Source organism: Schistocerca piceifrons, chromosome 1 (genome assembly GCF_021461385.2).
Source record: "Schistocerca piceifrons isolate TAMUIC-IGC-003096 chromosome 1, iqSchPice1.1, whole genome shotgun sequence".
Classification (NCBI taxonomy): domain Eukaryota; kingdom Metazoa; phylum Arthropoda; class Insecta; order Orthoptera; family Acrididae; genus Schistocerca; species Schistocerca piceifrons.
This window is the reverse complement of record NC_060138.1, coordinates 282,017,437-282,038,867: the sequence shown is the minus strand read 5'-3', so window position 1 is coordinate 282,038,867 and position 21,431 is coordinate 282,017,437. Positions and strand designations below refer to the sequence as shown.

General features: G+C 40.2%; 1 protein-coding gene across 2 annotated transcripts in view; it reads right to left on the bottom strand.

The window, feature by feature from the left end:
- The window catches only part of LOC124776928 (citramalyl-CoA lyase, mitochondrial-like), a 199,440-nt gene that overhangs the window by 84,573 nt on the left and 93,436 nt on the right, over positions 1-21,431 (bottom strand). For both annotated transcript variants that reach the window (XM_047252534.1, XM_047253289.1), the window contains exon 4: positions 12,083-12,277. In XM_047252534.1, coding sequence (XP_047108490.1) covers positions 12,083-12,277 — 195 coding nt within the window. The remainder of the gene's footprint in view (positions 1-12,082; positions 12,278-21,431) is intronic.

Sequence of the window (21,431 nt, the reverse complement as noted above, 5' to 3'; positions counted from 1 at the left end):
AATACTTAATGTAATTACAATGATGATGATGAACTTCTCAAAAAAAGATAGACAATTAACTGTATGTTATTAATGAAATGTATGGTTCCATAGAGTGTTTTGCATAAATAGATCAATGTATGATAGTAATTTCTTTGCTACATGTTGTTAGAAATAAATCTTTGTTCTTTTGAAACAAATACTAACAAAGAGATAGAGGGGCTGGCCAGTACTTACCTCAGCTCAGTACAGCTGATAGATTCACAATACAGAACAGAAAATTTACATTCCTAGATTTCGGAACTTTGTTCCTTCATCAGGGAGGAGAGAGGGGAAAAAAGGGAAGAAGGGAAAGTGGATTCAGTTACTCACAACCCAGGTTATGAAGCAACAGGGAAAGGTAAACAGGGAGGGTAGCAAGGATGGAGGCATGGTTGTCAGAGGGAAGCCAAAGATATTCTACTGTTAAGTACTATGCCAGCTTCAAATCAAACAGGATGCATACAGAAGTAAAGAGGTATATAGTATAAAGATAAACACAACTATGTAGGATGAAAAGATGTGTGAATGGCTAAAGAGGAGAGGGAAAAAGGAGAAGACTGAAGAGTAAATGGGAGTGAGGTTGGTTAACATAGGTTCAGTCCAGGGGGATGGCGGGATGAAAGGATGCGTTGGAGTGCAAGTTCCCATCTCCGCAGTTCTGAGGGACTGGTGTTGGATGGGAGAAGCCAAATGGCACGTACGGTGTAGCAGGTTCCTAGGTCCCTAGAATTATGCTGAACGGCATGCTCTGCTACTGGGTATCGGACATCTCCTAGGCGGACAGTTCGTCTGTGCCCGTTCATGCGCTCAGCCAGTTTAGTTGTCGTCATACCGATGTAAAAGGCTGTGCAGTGCAGGCATGTCAGCTGATAAATGACACGTGTTGTTTCACATGTGGCCCTGCCTTGAATTGTGTATGTTTTACCAACACCGGGACTGGAGTAGGTGGTTGTGGGGGGATGCATGGGGCAGGTTTTGCAGTGGGGTCGGTTACAGGGACAGGAACCGCTGAGTAGAGAAGGTGGTCTGGGAATATTGTAGGGTTTGACAAGGATGTTATGGAGGTTAGGGGGGGCGACGAAAGGTAACTCTGGGTGGTGTGGGGAGAATACTGTCAAGGGATGATCTCATTTCAGAGCTTGACTTGAGAAAGTCATATCTCTGGCGGAGTAGTTAGTTGATGTATTCGAGGCCAGGATAATACTGGGTGACATGGGGGATGCTTCTGTGTGGTCTGGGGGTAGGAACATTGTTGTTGGACGGGGAGGAATGTATTGCTCGGGAGATCTGTTTGTGGACAAGGTCTGCAGGATAGTTGCGGGAGAGGAAAGCACTGGTCAGGTTATTGGTGTAATTGTTGAGGGATTCATCACTGGAGCAGATACATTTGCCATGAATACCTAGGCTGTAGGGAAGGGAGCGTTTGATGTGGAATGGATGGCAGCTATCAAAGTGAAGGTACTGTTGTTTGTTTGTGGGTTTGATGTGGACAGAGGTGTGGATGTGAGCTTCAACAAGATGAAGGTCAACATCCAGGAAGGTGGCTTGGGTTTTGGAGAAGGACCAGGTGAAATTCAGATTCGAAAAGGAGTTGAGCTTATGGAGGAAATTAAGGAGTGTTTCTTCACCATGAGTCCAGACCACAAAGATGTCATCTATAAACCTACACCAGGCCAGGGGAAGCAGCTGTTGGGTCTTCAGGAAAGCCTCCTCCATGCGGCCCATGAAGAGGTTGGCATAGGATGGACCCATCCTGGTTCCCATGGCCGTTCCCCTGATTTGTTTGTAGGTCTTGCCTTCAAAAGTGAAGTAATTATGGGTGAGGATGAAGTTGGTAAGTGTGATAAGGAGCGAGGTTTTTGGAAGATCTTCAGGTGGGCGTTGGGAGAGATAGTGTTCAAGGGCAGAGAGACCATGGGTATGTGGGATGTTTGTGTAAAGGGATGTAGCGTCTATTGTGACAAGAAAGGTTTCAGGTGGGAGGGGAGTGGGAATGGATTTGAGACATTCTAGGAAGTGGTTTGTGTCTTTGATGTACGATGAGAGTCTGCAGGTGATAGGTTGGAGGTGTTGGTCTACCAGAGCTGAGATACGTTCTCTGAGGCTTTGAAGCCTGCCACAATTGGACGGCCAGGATGGTTCTCTTTGTGGATTTTGGGTAATAGGTAGAAGATAGGGGTAGTGGCTCAGGTGGAGTGAGTAGGTCTATGGAAGCCGTTGTGAGGCCTTGTGAGGGACCTTGGATTTTTAGGATTTTCTGCAGCTCAGTCTGGATGGAGGGAATGGGATCCTTGGTAACAGCTTTGTAGGTTGAGGTGTCAGAGAGTTGACGCAGTCCTTCTGCCACATACTCCACACGGTCAAGTACCACAGTTGTGGACCCTTTATCTGCTGGGGGGATGACAATGTTCTTTTGGGCAGTCAGACGTGTGAGTTTGCAGTGTGATGATGGAGAATGAGTTATATGTGTTTTATTGATTTGTGTTGAGAAGTCAAATGACTGAAAATATATGTGTAATTCTGCAGAAAGTCCACCAGGTCTCACATTATTATTGAAAGAGCAACTCGATCATCCTCTAGACGATAATGGAAAGATAAACCAGAGAAAGGAAATGCAAAATGAGCAACCAATACACAACAAAGAAGAGCAACATAAAACATGAGTACTTTTATTATTAACAGGACTGGTTACTTAAATGCAACTGTCTGTCACTCAGTGCAAGTATGTCACTACCTCAGCGTGGCAAGTGCTGTGAAAATGTGACTGGCTGGCCAAGTTACTGACTTACACAAAACATTAATAAACCAACTTTGGGAAACTAGAGGGTGGGGAAACATCCTGCTGTATCATTTCTTCCAGATACTAACAACAATGAATCGTTCAAGGCCTTAGATTAGTTGATGGCACAGGAGCAGCAACAAAACCACTAGATAGAGACACTGCCCATACTATGGCATTCTAGCATATTTTAGTTCTACCCTGCTTGCTATTTTAATACTGATTATGACTATATGCACTAATGTTTCACATGCAAATTATGTGGTAGAACACATAGAGCCACTCCAGCAAATTATGTGCCTTCATCAAGATCCAGTGTAAAAGTTAATAATGAGTTCTACAACGTTTTTCTACTGTTTTTGTTTTCGTTGTTGTCTTCAGTCCTGAGACGGGTTTGATCCAGCTATCCATGCTACTCTATCCTGTGCAAGCTTCTTCATCTCCCAGTACTTACTGCAACCTACATCCTTCTGAATCTGCTTAGTGTATTCATCTCTTGGTCTCCCTCTATGATTTTTACCATCCCCACTGCCCTCCAATGCTAAATTTGTGATCCCTCGATGCCTCAGAACATGTCCTACCAACCAGTCCCTTCTTCTTGTCAAGTTGTGCCACAAACTCCTCTTGTCCCCAATTCTATTCAGTTCCTCCTCATTAGTTATGTGATCTACCCATCTAACCTTCAGCATTCTTCTGTAGTACCACATTTCGAAAGCTTCTATTCTCTTCTTGTCCAAAATATTTATCGTCCATGTTTCGCTTCCATACATGGCTACACTCCATACAAATACTTTCAGAAACGACTTCCTGACACTTAAATCTATACTCGATGTTAACAAATTTCTCTTCTTCAGAAACACTTTCCTTGCCATTGCCAGTCTGCATTTTATATCCCCTCTACTTCGACCAACATCAGTTATTTTGCTCCCCAAATAGCAAAATTCCTTTACTACTTTAAGTGTCTCATTTCCTAATCTAATTCCCTCAGCATCACCCGACTTAATTCGACTACATTCCATTATCCTTGTTTCGCTTTTGTTGATGTACATTTTATATCCTCCTTTCAAGACGCTGTCCACTCTGTTCAACTGCTCTTCCAAGTCCTTCACTGTCTCTGACAGAATTACAATGTCATCGGCGAACTTCAACGTATTTATTTCTTCTCCATGGACTTTAATACCTACTCCGAATTTTTCTTTTGTTTCCTTTACTGCTTGCTCAATATACAGATTGAATAACATCGGGGACAGGCTACAACCCTGTCTCACTCCCTTCCCAACCGCTGCTTCCCTTTCATGCCCCTCGACTCTTATAACTGCCATCTGGTTTCTGTACAAATTGTAAATAGCCTTTTGCTCCCTGTATTTTACCCCTGCCACCTTTAGAATTTGAAAGAAAGTATTCCAGTCAACATTGTCAAAAGCTTTCTCTAAGTCCACAAATGCTAGAAATGTAGGTTTGCCTTTCCTTAATCTATTTTCTAAGATAAGTCGTAGGGTCAGTATTGCCTCACGTGTTCCGACATTTCTGCGGAATCCAAAACTGATCTTCACCGAGGCCAGCTTCTACCAGCTTTTCCATTCGTCTGTAAAGAATTCACGTTAGTATTTTGCAGCTGTGACTTATTAAACTGATAGTTCGGTAATTTTCACATCTGTCAACACCTGCTTTCTTTGGGATTGGAATTATTATATTCTTATTGAAGTCTGAGGGTATTTCGCCTGTCTCATACATCTTGCTCACCAGATGGTAGCGTTTTGTCAGGACTGGCTCTCCCAAGGCCGTCAGTAGTTCCAATGGAATGTTGTCTATCCCCCGGGGCCTTGTTTCGACTCAGGTCTTTCAGTGCTCTGTCAAACTCTTCACGCAGTATCGTATAACCCATTTCATTTTCATCTACATCCTCTTCCATTTCCATAATATTGTCCTCAAGTATGTCACCCTTGTATAGACCCTCTATATACTCCTTCCACCTTTCTGCCTTCCCTTCTTTGCTTAGAACTTGGTTTCCATCTGAGTTCTTGATATTCATACAAGTGGTTCTCTTTTCTCCAAAGGTCTCTTTAATTTTCCTGTTGGCAGTATCTATCTTACCCCTAGTGAGATACGCCTCTACATCCTTACATTTGTCCTCTAGCCATCCCTCCTTAGCCATTTTGCACTTCCTGTCGATCTCATTTTTGAGATGTTTGCACTCCTTTTTGCCTGCTTCATTTACTGCATTTTTATACTTTCTCCTTTCATCGATTAAATTCAATATTTCTTCTGTTACTCAAGGATTTCTACTAGCCCTCATCTTTTTACCTACTTGATCCTCTGCTGCCTTCACTACTTCATCCCTCAGAGCTACCCATTCTTCTTCTACTGTATTTCTTTCCCCCATTCCTGTCAGTTGTTCCCTTATGCTCTCTCTGAAACTCTGTACAACCTCTGGTTTAGTCAGTTTATCCAGGTCCCTTCTCCTTATATTCCCACCTTTTTGCAGTTTCTTTAGTTTTAATCTACAGTTCATAACCAATAGATTGTGGTCAGTGTCCACATCCGCCCCTGGAAATGTTTTACAATTTAAAACCTGGTTCCTAAATCTCTATCTTACCATTATATAATCTATCTGATACCTTCTAGTATCTCCAGGATTCTTCCATGTATACAGCCTTCGTTTATGATTCTTGAACCAAGTGTTAGCTATGATTAAGTTATGCTCTGTGCAAAATTCTACCAGACGGCTTCCTCTTTCATTTCTCTCCCCAATCCATATTCACCCACTATGTTTCCTTCTCTCCCTTTTCCTACTCTTGAATTCCAGTCACTCATGACTATTAAATTTTCGTCTCTCTTCACTACCTGAATAATTTCTATTATCTCATCATACATTTCATCAATTTCTTCATCATCTGCAGAGCTAGTTGGCATATAAACTTGTACTACTGTAGTAGTCATGGGCTTTGTGTCTATCTTGGCCACAATAATGCGTTCACTATGCTGTTGGTGGTAGCTTACCCGCACTCCTATTTTTTTATTCATTATTAAACTTACTCCTGCATTACCCCTATTTTATTTTGTATTTATAACCCTGTATTCACCTGACCAAAAGTCTTGTTCCTCCTGCCACCGAACTTCACTAATTCCCACTATATCTAACTTCAACCTATCCATTTCCCTTTTTAAATTTTCTAACCTACCTGCCCGATTAAGGGATCTGACATTCCATGCTCCGATCCGTAGGACGTCAGTTTTCTTTCTCCTGATAACGACATCCTCTTGAGTAGTCCCCGCCCGGAGATCCAAATGGGGGACTATTTTACCTCCGGAATAGTTTACCCAAGAGGACGCCATCATATTTAACCATACAGTAAAGCTGCATGACCTCGGGAAAAATTACGGCTGTAGTTTCCCCTTGCTTTCAGCCGTTCGCAGTACCAGCACAGCAAGGCCATTTTGGTTAGTGTTTCAAGGCCAGATCAGTCAATCATCCAGACTGTTGCCCCTGCAACTACTGAGAAGGCTGCTGCCCCTCTTCAGGAACCACACATTTGTCTGGCCTCTCAACAGATACCCCTCCGTTGTGGTTGCACCTATGGTACGGCCATCTGTATCGCTGAGGCACACAAGCCTCCCCACCAACGGCAAGGTCCATGGTTCATGGTGGTTTTCTACTGTAATGAACTGTAATTTTGTAAACTCACTTAGGACTGTTTTCTTTAATTAAAACTGCTATTTTCTATTTGTCTTACAAATTTTTTACTTTTGTGGTTGTCAGACAATAGTCTCCTATCATTGTGCCTACTTGTTCATTTGGCATTGTTTTACTGTACTGAGTTATTTTTACCACCTCTCTAATAAGTTTAAATGAACTTAATTACCTTGTTTTTACAGTCAAATAAATTTGGGTCAAATGAATCACCCTTCAGGTATATAGTGTAAATGATTTATTATTTGTTTATAAGACAGATCAGTGCAACGAGAAGTGCCATGTTCTACAGTTATCTTTTGTTACTTAAATCTATTTAATTTCAAGCTTGAGTCTGGTTGATGCTCGGAAAGATTTAATCAAGTAGTTAACTTAGTGCTGTCTGCACATTAATGTATTTTCAGTTTTTTAACTTCTGCTTGATCAATTAAATACTTACAATGTTACTAAGAGCACATAATAGATGGTGATAATGAGCTTGAAATAAGTTAGACTTACAGAGCTTCCATGCTGTTTCAAAATTCTGTTCAATGATTTTGATCTGCCTTATCTTCAATTTGTGTCAATTGGTACCATCCTGGTGGTTATCTGGTAACTGTACAGATGTCGGACACTGCGTGCTCACATCATTCTAAAAATTACCAATCACAATCTGATGTGGAGGCCTGTCAATGTCACACTGCCCTTCTTTTAATACTCATCACACCAGGTCTGTTGCCCCCTATAAAAATGCTAGAAATTGATCATTCATTTCATTTAGTATTTATAAAGAAACCCTGACCTATAACCAGCTACTGATTTTTTTATGTTGCATCCTACTTCTTGTTGTTTGTGTTTTTCAGTTGCTTGTACTCTTCAAAGCTGTCTCTGAAATCAGCTCTGACTAACTTTGTAAAGCCTGTGTTGACAACTCTAGTCACCACATGGTGACATAACAATTATACTCACATTCCAAGGTTTGAATTGTTAAATGAGATTAAAATATTTCATTTTAAGCAAATGTTGTTACCCCCTCAATTTAAGGCCTCACTGATATTGTCAAATTTGACCATGACGGAATTTCTCAAGGAGAGAGGAGGATGTATGAGCTGCCCATGGGCTCCAAACACAAATAAACTGTATTATTTAAATTTTACAAACAGGCCACCTTTTTTTTCTATTACCTTTAAGCAGTTGACTGGCTCACTCCGAAATATGTTGAATCATTATCAGCAAAGCCATCTTGAAAAATCTAATCACATCACAGGATCAGCAGACTCGTGAGACTGACGATCCTCAGAACTGCAACCAAAAAAACCTCTCTCTCTTCTACTGCAAGCCGCTGTCTAAAGCAGATGCTAAATGGCTTAGTTCTTTTACCTCAGAATTATTCCCTTCTCCTTCAAGACTGGTCTGGGATTACTGGAGTTATTTTCTCTCCTCCCCCAGCAATCCTCGTCATGTAATTCCCATGGACAAATAAACCAATACAGATTTGTTTTCTGAACCTGAGTAGAGTACTGGGTATTAATTTCAAGCCCATGGTGCTTTCCAAACCTGATTACATCTCTGACGGACTGTACACATGATCTTGTATACAACTGAAGGTTTGGTGGAACGATTTAAGGAGTTCAAGAATTACTACCACAAACTTACCTTCCAATGCTTAATAAATTGGCTGCATTTGGTTCTGTTACCCTGAATCTTGTGAAGTTGTCAGCAGTCAGTAAGTATTTGAACCTAACTATGGTATGGTACCTACTCCTAATTGTAGACTGGATAATCAGCAAAGTGAACTGGTTGTTGCACAGCCAACTGTCTATGTTGAACATCAAGACAGCATGTCATTGTTGTGGTCTTCAGTCCAGAGAAGGGTTTGATGCAGCCCTCTATGCTGCTCTATCCTGTGCAAGTTCTTCATTTCCAAGTAACTACTGCAACCTACATCCTTCTGAATCTGCTTAGTGTAGTCATCTCTTGGCCTTCCTCCATCATTTTTACCCTCCACACTGCTCTCCAATACTAAATTGGTGATCCCATGATGCTTCATATCATGTCTTGCCAGCCGATCCCTACTTCTAGTCAACTTGTGCCACAAATTCCTCTTCTCCCCAACTCTATTCAGTACCTCCTCATTAGTTACATGATTTACCAATCTAATCTTCAGCATTATTCTGTAGCACCACATTTTGAAAGCTTCTATTATCTTCTGACCTAAACTACTCATCGTTCATGTTTCATTTCCATACACTCCATACAAACACTTTCAGAAAATACTTTCTGGCACTTAAATCTATACTCAATGTTAACAAATTTCTCTTCTTCAGAAATGCTTTCCTTGCCATTGCCAGTCTAGATTTTATATCCTCTCTAGCTCGACCACCATCAGTTATTTTACTCCCCAAATAGTAAAACTCACGTACTACTTTAAGTGTCTCATTTGCTGATCTAATTCCCTCAGCATCACATGATTTAATTTGACTACATTCCATTATCCTTGTTTTGCTTTTGTTGATGTTGATCTTATATCCTCCTTTCAAGACACAATCCATTCCGTTCAACTGCTCTTCCAAGTACTTTGCTGTCTCTGACAGAATTACAATGTCATCGGCGAACCTCAAAGTTTTTATTTCTTCTTCATGGATTTTAATTCTTACTCCAAATTTTTCTTTTGTTTCCTTCACTGCTTGCTCAATATAAAGACTGAATAGCATTGGGGATAGGCTACAACTCTGTCTCACTCCCTTCACAACCACTGCTTCCCTTTCATGCCCCTCAACTCTTACAACTGCCATCTGGTTTCTGTACAAACTGTAAATAGCCTTTCGCTCCCTGTATTTTACCCCTGACACCTTCAGAATTTGAAAGAGAGTATTCCAGTGCACATTGTCAACAGCTTTATCTAAGTTTACAAATGCTAGAAATGTAGGTTTGCCTTTCCTTAATCTATCTTCTAAGATAAGTCGTAGGGTCAGTATTGTCTCACATGTGCAACATTTCTACAGAATCCAAACTGATCTTCCCTGAGGTCGGCTTTTACCAGTTTTTCCATTTGTCTGTAAGGAATTTGTGTTAGTATTTTTGCAGCTGTGACTTATTAAATGGATAGTTTGGTAATTTTCACTTGCTTTCTTTGGGATTGGAATTATTATATTCTTATTGAAGTCTGAGGATATTTGGTCTGTCTCATACATCTTGCTCACCAGATGGTAGAGTTTTGTCAGGGTTGGCTCTCTCAAGGCTATCAGTAGTTCTAATGAAATGTTGTCTCCTCCTGGGGCCTTGTTTCGACATAGGTCTTTCAGTGCTCTGTCAAATTGTTCAAAAATATCGTATCTCCCATTTCATCTTCATCTACATCACCTTCCGTTTCCATAATTATGCCCTCTCGCCCTTGTATAGACCCTCTATATACTCCTTCCACCTTTCTGCTTTCCCTCCTTTGCTTATAACTGATTTTCCATCTGTGTTCTTGATATTCATACAAGTGGTTCTCTTTTCTCGGAAGGTCTCTTTAATTCTCCTGTAGGCAGTATCTATCTTACCCCTAGTGAGATAAGCCTCTACATCCTTACTTGTCCTCTAGCCATCTCTGCTTAGCCATTTTGCACTTACTGTTTATATCATTTTTGAGAAATTTGTATTCCTTTCTGCCTACTTCATTTACTGCATTTTTGTATTGTCTTCTTTCATCAATTAAGTTCAAGATCTCTACTGTTACCAAAGCATTTTTACTAGCCCTCATATTTTTACCTACTTGATCCTTTGTTGCTTTCACTATTTCATCTCCCAAAGTTACCAATTCTTCTTCTACTGTATTTCTTTCCTCAGTTCTCATCAATTGTTCCCTAATTCTCTCTCTGAAACTCTCTACAACCTCTGGTTCTTTCAGTTTATTCAGGTCCCATCTCCTTAAATTCCCACCTTTTTGTAGTTTCTTCAGTTTTAATCTACAGTTCATAACCAATAGATTGTGGTCAGAGTCTACATCTGCCCCTGAAAATGTCTTACAATTTAAAATCTGGTTCTTAAATCTCTGTCTTACTGTACATAAATGCAGCAGCACTGGTCACAGGAATGTACAGTTGCAATAGGGTTGAGTTCTGAAAGGCCAAGTGGCACTACCAAAAGGGAAGACCATCGTGTTCGACATATGGCTTTGGTGAATCGTCCAGTGTCTGTTGCAGCAATTTCAGCAGCAATTGGCACCACAGAGACACAACAAACTGTTACATACTCCAGGACTTATCAGCTCAGAGCCAAAAGCCTTGCAGCCACTGAGCCCATCCCACCACCGTTTGTGATTTCAGTTATGTCAAATAACAGCCCATTGTAGGGCAGAGTTGAGGTCTGTTGTGGATGAAGGCTGTGTGTGCCTCGTTGCTAGTAATGGCCAGGAGTTAGGAGGAGGCCATACAACCAACCTGTCAGCAGCCTAGACACACTGGACCTACACCTTGAGTTATGGTCTAGGTGCTTCCTCACAGTCACCCCATGTGCTACAACTGCAAATATGTATGTCAGTTTGGTGATTCAACCTGTTGTGCTGGCATTCATGAACAGCATTACAGGAGATGTTTTCCAACAAGATAACGCTCAACCACATACCACTGTTGTCCAACATGCTCTACAAAGTAACCGACATGATGCCTTGGCCTATTCGATCACCATTCTGTCTCCAACTGCGCACATACTTGGCATCATCAGACAATAACTCCAGTGTCATCCACAACCGGCATTAATCGTCCCTGTATTGACCGACCAAGTACAGCTGGCATGGAACTCCATACCACATGCTGGAATCTGGCACCTGTACAACACAATGCATGCATGTTTGCATGCTTGCATTCAACATTCTGGTGGTTAGACTGGTTATTAATGTACCAGAATTTCACATTTGCAATGGCTTATCTCGCACTTGCATTAACCTGTGATCTTGCAATCACTTAATGTTACCCTTTGAGTATTGCCTTTTTTTCTGTTGTTGTATCTGGTATAATTTTATAAATTTACAAATGATCCAATCCGATGATAATGAAATAATATTCAAGTATTGTGTATGTTTAGAACCCTCAACACAAAAAGAAAGCTGCAGTCATTTTCAGAAATGATTTAAGAAACTATAAATTACACAAAAATGTAGACACAATCTTATGATACGATAGTTTTTGCCAGTCATGAATGACCTACGAACTGACACAACAGAGAAATTACTTGAAGTTAATGTCAATACTGTGGAGATTCCACCTTTTTAAATGGCAGTATTTTCACCACCACATGCACTGATGAGTTTTGTCTCCTTGTTTGGATATGACATGTAATAATGGTAATTTCTGGAAAGTCAAAATTATTGTTCTACTTTCTATCTGAGCTGCCACTTTTACTACAATGGAAGCACACATTTTGCCTACACAATGACTCCTGTGCTCGGCATACATAATGGAATATTTTTGCATAGTATAGAATAAAGAAAAACAAGTCCATCAATAACCACTTTGTCTTCTGTGAAAGACATCAACGAAATAACACATATGAAATCAGTATGTTAAAGTGAATAAGACTGCTCAGTCAGCACATTTTGTCTAAATGATGAAAGTTTATTAATTTCTTACCCATTGCAGCTGTTTAATGCAATCCACTTTTGGAAGCAGTAATGTTGGTGGCTTTTGCGGTCCTGTCAAAATTACTCTTAAATCTTCTTCACACATCCCACTGTCTACTGAATTTACTCTTACTGTCCACTCTGGAAACTGTTGTGATACACACTCTTTATCCAAGAAGTGCCTTATTGTAGACCTAGCGACATTCTGTAAATAAATTAAATACAAAATAAAGGAATTATGTACAAGTCAAGAGAAATCTTCAACAGGACATATAAAGGAAAGAAAAACAGGAATACAGGAGTATTAGGATTCAGTAACTTGTCAACACTAAGACATTAAAAATGAGGGATACATCCAGTTTGGACAACGAAATCAGTCTTTCTTTTTTTTTCTGAGGGAAACTTCTTGGCATTTATCTTAAGCAGTTTAGCAAAATGATAAATAAATCTATAGTTATGGCCACACTGAAATTTGAGCTCTGCTCATGTCTAAAGGTAGCTCACAGTCTTAGTACCACTCCCCTCAGTAGCAGGATATATGATAAAGAGCTACTTTCCATATACGAAGGAAAGAGATAATTATGGCAAGATTTTATTAGGCATGGCCAGGAGAAACAATATAGCGAACGGGTTCCGAGTTCGAAAGGATAAACCTCTTATAGGTAGGAGAGTTGGTCTCTTTCAGGATGAAGTCCACCATCACCGCTAAAACAACAAACAACTCATTCACCACCATCAGGAGCAATAGAAACCAGTCATCCACCTAAGAGGGGAAAAAAAATCTAGCTGTCACATTTGAAGGATGAGTCAAACAGCATCAAGACTGCAAGAGTACAAAGTGTGCAAAAGCTGTTTTCTATATGTGGCCCCAACAGTTACATTAAAATTCAATTAATATGCTAGAACCATTTGCATCATTCTACAATGAAGCTTTGTTAGACAGTCATAATAGCACACAAAGAGAATAATTGTAATAAAATGAAATCAATATGAAAAGCTACTGGTGGCTGGAATGTCAGATGACAAAATATTAACATTTGACAGGAAAATACTAAGGGAAATTTACAGATCCCTTAATCAGGGAAAATGTCAAATAATTGAGGGTTAGAAAAAAATGAAAAGTTATTGGAATTGCACAGACTCCACATAGTCATCACAATCCCAAAGAAAAGAAGACTGAGCTAGTCATGTAGTTAAGAGTTTCAGACAATACGCTACTCTAGCAAAAAATGAGGACTCTTCTTAAAATAACCTCCAGTTAGCTACTAAAACACAGAAAAATAGTATTTTTTTATGAACAATCTGTGCTTACATGTTGACATTGCTTATTATCCCTTCATCAAAGATCAGCGTTGCCTGGTGCTTCAGCCAGTTGCTGACAGGATCCTTGATCTAATGTTGGAAAAGAGATAAAGAGTCACTTGATGCCAAGTCTGGACTATAGAGAGGATGTTGAAATACCTCCCAGCCAAAAGAATGAGTTTTTCCTTCATCTGATTCAAAAGAATGAGTTTTTCCTTCATCTGATTCACAGTATGAGGTCACTCATTGTTGTGATAGAGACTGATTCCTTCAATAATATCCCACATTGTTTGTTTAAGACTGAACTTCGGGATTTTGTAAGAGTCTCACAATAAACCTATGACGTCATAATATTCTCACAAGTTACTCTGGTGAAATCTGGTGTCAAAATTACACTGGAATCCAAAAAAAAACTTAACTGCAAAAATCTTATGGGCTTATTGGGAGAATGTGAGCATATCCATTATTTATACTGTTCCTTTGTTTCAGAGTTCACATACTGCATTCACACTTGTCCCCTGTCATGATTCTGTAGAGAAACCCTTTCCCCCCTTGATGGTAGAACTGAAGGAATGTCATGGCTGAACTCATTCTTCCAGTTTCATGAACATCAGTTAAGACATTTTGGCCCCCACCAAGCACAAAGCTTACAATAACCTAATCCCTCTGTGACAATGTTAAAAGGGTTATCCTAGAAATCTGAGGAACATCTTCAGAAAGTTCAGAAATTGTGAGCCAACATCTTGAATGCACAATTTCATGCAGATGTTGCACAAATTCAACAGTCTCATCCGAAGGTCTACCTTGACCACTTCCGACATGCACATCTGTGCAACAGCCTTCAATTTTCTGCACCACTCCCTCACAACACCATCACTCATAAACCCATCCTCATAAACACAACTCTGTCAAAACTAAATCTTAGCAACAATGATTCCATCTACTTGCAGAAAGCGAATGACAAAATGTACCTCACAACTGACAGGAGATGCAATAATACCATCCGTTTTAATTGTTTGCTGCCCACATACTGACAAATACAACTGGAATCTGATTGATGCAACTTCAACTTTGAAGTATATTTTTACAACCACACAAATGCCATGGAGCTACAAAGATTTGTTTATTTTTAATACCCAGTTTAAGATTAATATGTCAATATTCCCATTATATGGAAAGCAAAGAAGAGGAAGAGACAAAAGTACATGGTAGGATAATATCTGGGATGTCTAGCTAGGATGAATGTTGTTGTTGTTGTTGTTGTGGTCTTCAGTCCTGAGACTGGTTTGATGCAGCTCTCCATGCTACTCTATCCTGTGCAAGCTTCTTCATCTCCCAGTACTTACTGCAACCTACATCCTTCTGAATCTGCTTAGTGTATTCATCTCTTGGTCTCCCTCTACGATTTTTACCCTCCACACTGCCCTCCAATACTAAACTGGTGATCCCTTGATGCCTCAGAACATGTCCTACCAACCGATTCCTTCTTCTAGTCAAGTTGTGCCACAAACTTCTCTTCTCCCCAATCCTATTCAATACTTCCTCATTAGTTATGTGATCTACTCATCCGATCTTCAGCATTCTTCTGTAGCACCACATTTCGAAAGCTTCTATTCTCTTCTTGTCCAAACTATTTATCGTCCATGTTTCACTTCCATACATGGCTACACTCCATACAAATACTTTCAGAAACGACTTCCTGACACTTAAACCTATACTAGATGTTAACAAACTTCTCTTCTTCAGAAATGCTTTCCTTGGCATTGCCAGTCTACATTTTATATCCTCTCTACTTCGACCATCATCAGTTATCTTGCTTCCCAAAAAAAAACTCCTTTACTACTTTAAGTGTCTCATTTCCTAATCTAATTCCCTCAGCATCACCCGATTTAATTTGACTACATTCCATTATCCTCGTTTTGCTTTTGTTGATGTTCATCTTATACCCTCCTTTCAAGACACTATCCATTCCGTTCAACTGCTCTTCCAAGTCCTTTGCTGTCTCTGACATAATTACAATGTCATCGGCGAACCCCAAAGTTTTTATTTCTTCTCCATGGATTTTAATACCTACTCCAAATTTTTGTTTTGTTTCCTTCACTGCTTGCTCAATGTAGAGATTGAATAACACCGGGGACAGGCTACAACCCTGTCTCACTCCCTTCCCAACCACTGCTTCCCTTTCATGTCCCTCGACTCTTATAACTGCCATCTGCTTTCTGTACAAATTGTAAATAGCTTTTTGCTCCCTGTATTTTACCCTTGCCACCTTTAGAATTTGAAAGAGAGTATTCCAGTCAACATTGTCAAAAGCTTTCTCTAAGTCTACAAATTCTAGGAACATAGGTTTGCCTTTCCTTAATCTATTTTCTAAGATAAGTCGTAGGGTCAGTATTGCCTCACGTGTTCCGATATTTCTACAGAATCCAAACTGATCTTCTCCGAGGTCAGCTTCTAATAGTTTTTCTATTCGTCTGTAAAGAATTCGAATTAGTATTTTGCAGCCGTGACTTATTAAACTGATAGTTGGGTAATTTTCACATCTGTCAACACCTGCTTTCTTTGGGATTGGAATTATTATATTCTTCTTGAAGTCTGAGGGTATTTCGCCTGTCTCATACATCTTGCTCACCAGATGTAGAGTTTTGTCAGGACTGGCTCTCCCAAGGCTGTCAGTAGTTCTAATGGAAAGTTGTCTACTCCTGGAGCTTTGTTTCGATTCAGGTCTTTCAGTGCTCTGTCAAACTCTTCACGCAGTATCATATCTCCCATTTCATCTTCATCTAAATCCTCTTCCATTTCCATAATATTGTCTTCAAGTACATCGCCCTTGTATAAACCCTCTATATACTCCTTCCACCTTTCTGCTTTCCCTTCTTTGCTTAGAACTGGGTTTCCATCTGCGCTCTTTATATTCATACAAGTGGTTCTCTTTTCTCCAAAGGTCTCTTTAATTTTCCTGTAGGCAGTATCTATCTTACCCCTAGTGAGATAAGCCTCTACATCCTTACATTTGTCCTCTAGCCATCCCTCCTTAGCCATTTTGCACTTCCTGTCGATCTCATTTTTGAGACATTTGTATTCCTTTTTGCCTGCTTCATTTACTGCATTTTTATATTTTCTCCTTTCATCAATTAAATTCAATATTTCTTCTGTTACCCAAGGATTTCTACTAGTCCTTGTCTTTTTACTTACTTGATCCCCTGCTGCCTTCACCACTTCATCCCTCAAAGCTACCCATTCTTCCTCAACTGTATTTCTTTCCCCCATTCCTGTCAATTGTTCCCTTATGCTCTCCCTGAAACACTGTACAACCTCTGGTTTAGTCAGTTTATCCAGGTCCCATCTCCTTAAATTCCCACCTTTTTGCAGTTTCTTCAGTTTTAATCTACAGTTCATAACCAATAGATTGTGGTCAGAGTCCATGTCTGCCCCTGGAAATGTCTTACAATTTAAAACCTGGTTCCTAAATCTCTGTCTTACCATTATATAATCTACCTGAAACCTGTCAGTATCTCCAGGCTTCTTCCATGTATACAATCTTCTTTTATGATTCTTGAACCAAGTGTTAGCTATGATTAGGTTGTGCTCTGTGCAAAATTCTACCAGGCGGCTTCCTCTTTCGTTTCTTACCCCCAATCCATATTCACCTACTACGTTTCCTTCTCTCCCTTTTCCTACTGACGAATTCCAGTCACCCATTACTATTAAATTTTCGTCTCCCTTCACTATCTGAATAATTTCTTTTATTTCATCATACATTTCTGCAATTTCTTCGTCATCTGCTGAGCTAGTTGGCATATAAACTTGTACTATTGTGGTTCCTATTCATTATTAAACCTACTCCCGCATTACCCCTATTTGATTTTGTGTTTATAACCCTGTAGTCACCTGACCAAAAGTCTTGTTCCTCCTGCCACCGAACTTCACTAATTCCCACTATATCTAACCTCAACCTAACCATTTCCCTTTTTAAATTTTCTAACCTACCTGCCCGATTAAGGGATCTGACATTCCACGCTCCGATCCGTAGAACGCCAGTTTTCTTTCTCCTGATAACGACATCCTCTTGAGTATTCCCCGCCCGGAGATCCAAATGGGGGACTATTTTGCCTCCGGAATATTTTACCCAAGAGGACACCATCATCATTTAACCACACAGTAAAGCTGCATGCCCTCGGGAAAAATTACAGCTGTAGTTTCCCCTTGCTTTCAGCCATTCGAAGTACCAGCAGAGGAAGGCCGTTATGGTTAGTGTTACAAGGCCAGATCAGTCAATCATCCAGACTGTTGCCCCTGCAACTACTGAAAAGGCTGCTGCCCCTCTTCAGGAACCACACATTTGTCTGGCCTCTCAATAGATACCCCTCCGTTGTGGTTGGACCTACGGTATGGCTATCTGTATCACTGAGGCATGCAAGCCTCCCCACCAATGGCAAGGTCCATGGTTCATGGGGGGGCTAGGATGAATATCAACATTAAATGGACCCCAATGCTTTATACAGCAGGAAAATAAATGGATGAGACTTGTGGAGCAAGCCTTCAGTTCATCAGGTTCTTGCTATATAAAGATAATGTAATTACTAATATACTCACCAAAAATTAAGTTAACACAATTAATTTGTTATATACAATAAAAAATCACTAATAAACGTACAGAGATGACTATATCAGAGGTAATAACATAAAACAAGTACAGCATCAAATTAGTTAAAAACTAAATATAATTCAAAAAGTGGTAAATAAGTTTCCAGGCATGAAAGTACCATGATTCTGTATCCATCAACACACAACACAGGCTCTCAGCAAACCAATACCATTAAAGTTAAAATGAGGAAATATAATCACTCAATTTCAAATCACTGTGCACACATGTGCACATCTGCCTACACACACAAACACATGCGCAAACACACACACACACACACACACACACACACACACACACACACACGACCCTCCCACATGCACACACATACAGAGGAGTGAGGGGGGGGGGGGGGCTATTTGTGATCAGTTATTTTGGGAGGGTTGGTATGAGAGGAAAGGAAAGGTCTGGAATGACTTAGAAAGGGAGCATTGTGCAGGAAAAGGTGGTGATATGTAGAAAACAGTGAAAGGCAGGAGAGAGCAAGGGAGAAAGAGCAGGGGTGGGTAACAAGTTGTAAAACTAACCCCAGTTACTGGTTGCCCCCTTGTGGCTGGTTAAATACAATCACATAAGACTCATACACCTTGGTTAACCAGAATTTCGACACAAGTCCATAATCCCCTTTCCCATATGCAAGACAATAATTGCTTCCTTCATTATTTACAACAGCTGCTTTAACTCTTTGGTTGTAACTATACAAGGTGAACTCAAACTTCACTGCAAAATATCAAATTTTGTTCAGGGATATTTTCTAATTATATTGGTATAATAGATCACTGGTCTCTGGTGGCTTATTACAGAGTAAGAACATAAGTGATTTACTCAGTTTATTATCCTTACCTCTGTTTTTATTTTAAAAAAATTCGCAACAATGAAAAAGCCTGTAATATGCAATCATCAAAATGTACAACACAAAACAGTTATCTACACATGTCTGGATACAACAGTAATGGATGTGTTTGCCATCACTGCAGGAACGATTCAGCATATCTTTTCTGTGCTGCTTCTGCACTGTGTTATGGAAACCCATGCACAAAGCACATATTGGCCAATTCTTCACCAGTTAACTTACCCACACTGCTGTACATCATTGTTAACAATCACCCACCACTGCTGGAAAGATAAATCTGATACAAAACCAACCAAAACTGAATGTAAGTTTAAGGGTGAAGAGTAAAGTAGGCATTACTGTTGTCAGTGGCAAAGTACCATGAGTTTTTTAACAAGATGCATAATGTATACTAGGTACTTACATTTGCACTGTTGTGCAGATATTTTCCATGCAATACAGATACAAAGATAAGTGAAGAAGAAAAATCAAACAAAATGCAGTTGCTTTAGAAAAAGCATTTTAACCATCAGCTGTTTTATTTAATCTATATATAATCTACTGGTTTTGGTCACAGACCATCGTCACTGGATGTGAGGTAAAGCAGATCAGTTAAAAACATCATAACCCATCCTCAAAATACTAACAAACATATCTCACAATGCTTCAAGTCAAATAGAGAATGTAGCACAGAAGAATTTTTTACCAATTTCGATCATAGATCATCATTACTGCTTGTAATGTAAAACAGGTCAGTTAAAAACATGTCCGATTTTCCTTTTAAGCTGGGATAACATCAAGGTCATCACAGTGAAACCACCCAAACAACTATTGTAAACCATCCTTGAAATACTAATGAACATGTCTGCAGTGCTTCAAGTCAAATAGACAACACACCCTAGAAGAACATTCATGGTGATGCAGGAGGAGTTGGCACAGTTTGCAAACAGCCGAAAACAGGATTGGCCATGAACAGCTGTCTGCAGGCTGCTGCCTCAGTATGTGGTGGTGGCAAAGACTCTGATGTATCTCTTGCAACACTTCAGGTGGAGGTTGCTTTGCCCAAGGGCTATGCTACTCAACAAATCTGCACTCACTGCATAGTAAGTGGCAGGTTGTAACACGTTCATGTCACTCTGGGTGGAGAGTCCATGTGGGGCTGGCCGAATTGTCTCACCTATTCACCATGCTAGTGGATAAGTGGCCACTCCTTCAGCATTGTCCAACCAGACGCACAGTGGGATGGATCTGCTAGTTATTGGAAGCTCCAGTGTTAAATGTGTCTTGGAGTGGAAAAAGCATTTAGCACTGGAAAGAAACCTACTGTGCAATTGGTATGACTGCCAGGGGGGCCCCGTCAGAGATATGATGGAGCCCTTCCTGTGGCTACTGAAGGCGCAGTGTGCAGTCACCTGCAAGTTGTTGCTCACGTCAGTACCAATGACACCAGTTGCTTGGGTTCTGAGGCCATTCTCAGTTTGTCCAGGTGGCTGGTGGAAGTGGTGAAAGCTATTGGCATCACACACAGGGTGCCAACAGAACTCACAATTTGCAAAACCATATCCAGAATTGATTATGGTCCTTTGGTTTGGACCCAAATGGAGGGTCTCAACCAGAGGCTCCATCGAATCTGTGATGATCTTGGCTGCAAATTTCTGAATCTATGTAATGGGTTGGAGAACTGTAGGGTTCCTCTTGATATGTCAAGGGTGCACTACAAACAGAAAGTGGCTACTCAGTAGAGTACTTGCAGAGAGCACATGGGGCTTTTTTAGGCTAGCACAGATCATGTAAAAATAAAGACACTGACTTCAAAATTTTAATTTATGCTGAAGCATTCACAACAAAGTTCCTGAATTTACTGCTCTCCAGGAAACTTGTTGTGGTCAAATGATCCTCAGAACTGAGAGCTGGATGAAAACTGAAGCAGAAAGCTCCAAAATATTTAATGAGACCTGAAACATATGTCAAAAACACAGATTAGATAGCATACGACAGGGAATGTTTATTGCAATCAACAAAAATATTGTGTCTATCAATGTTGAAATTGAGTCTGACTGTAAAATTATATGGATGTAAGTAACCCACCTAGGTGAACTCAGATTAATAACTGGACATTTCTACCAATCGGCTGATACCGTCATAACTGTTGTAGAAACATCTAAATAAAGCTTATGCTCAGTAGCAAGGAAATACCCTTATTATGATATTTTACACTGAAGAGCCAAATAAAGTGGTACACCTGCCTAATATCATGTGGGGCACCCACAAGCACACAGAAGTGCCCCAACATGATGTGGCATGGACTCGACTAATGTCTCAAGTAGTGCTGAATGGAATTGACATCATAAATCCTGCAGGGCTAGCCATAAATCTGTAAGAGTACAAGAGTGGTGGATATATCTTCTGAACAGTACATTGTAAGTCATCCGAGATATGCTCAATAATGTTCATGTCTGGGTAATCTGGTGGCCAGCGGAAGTGTTTAAACTCAGAAGAATGTTCCTGGTGCCACTCTGTAGCAATTCTGGTTGTGTGGGGTGCTGCTGGAATTGCCCAAGTCCATCGAAATGCACA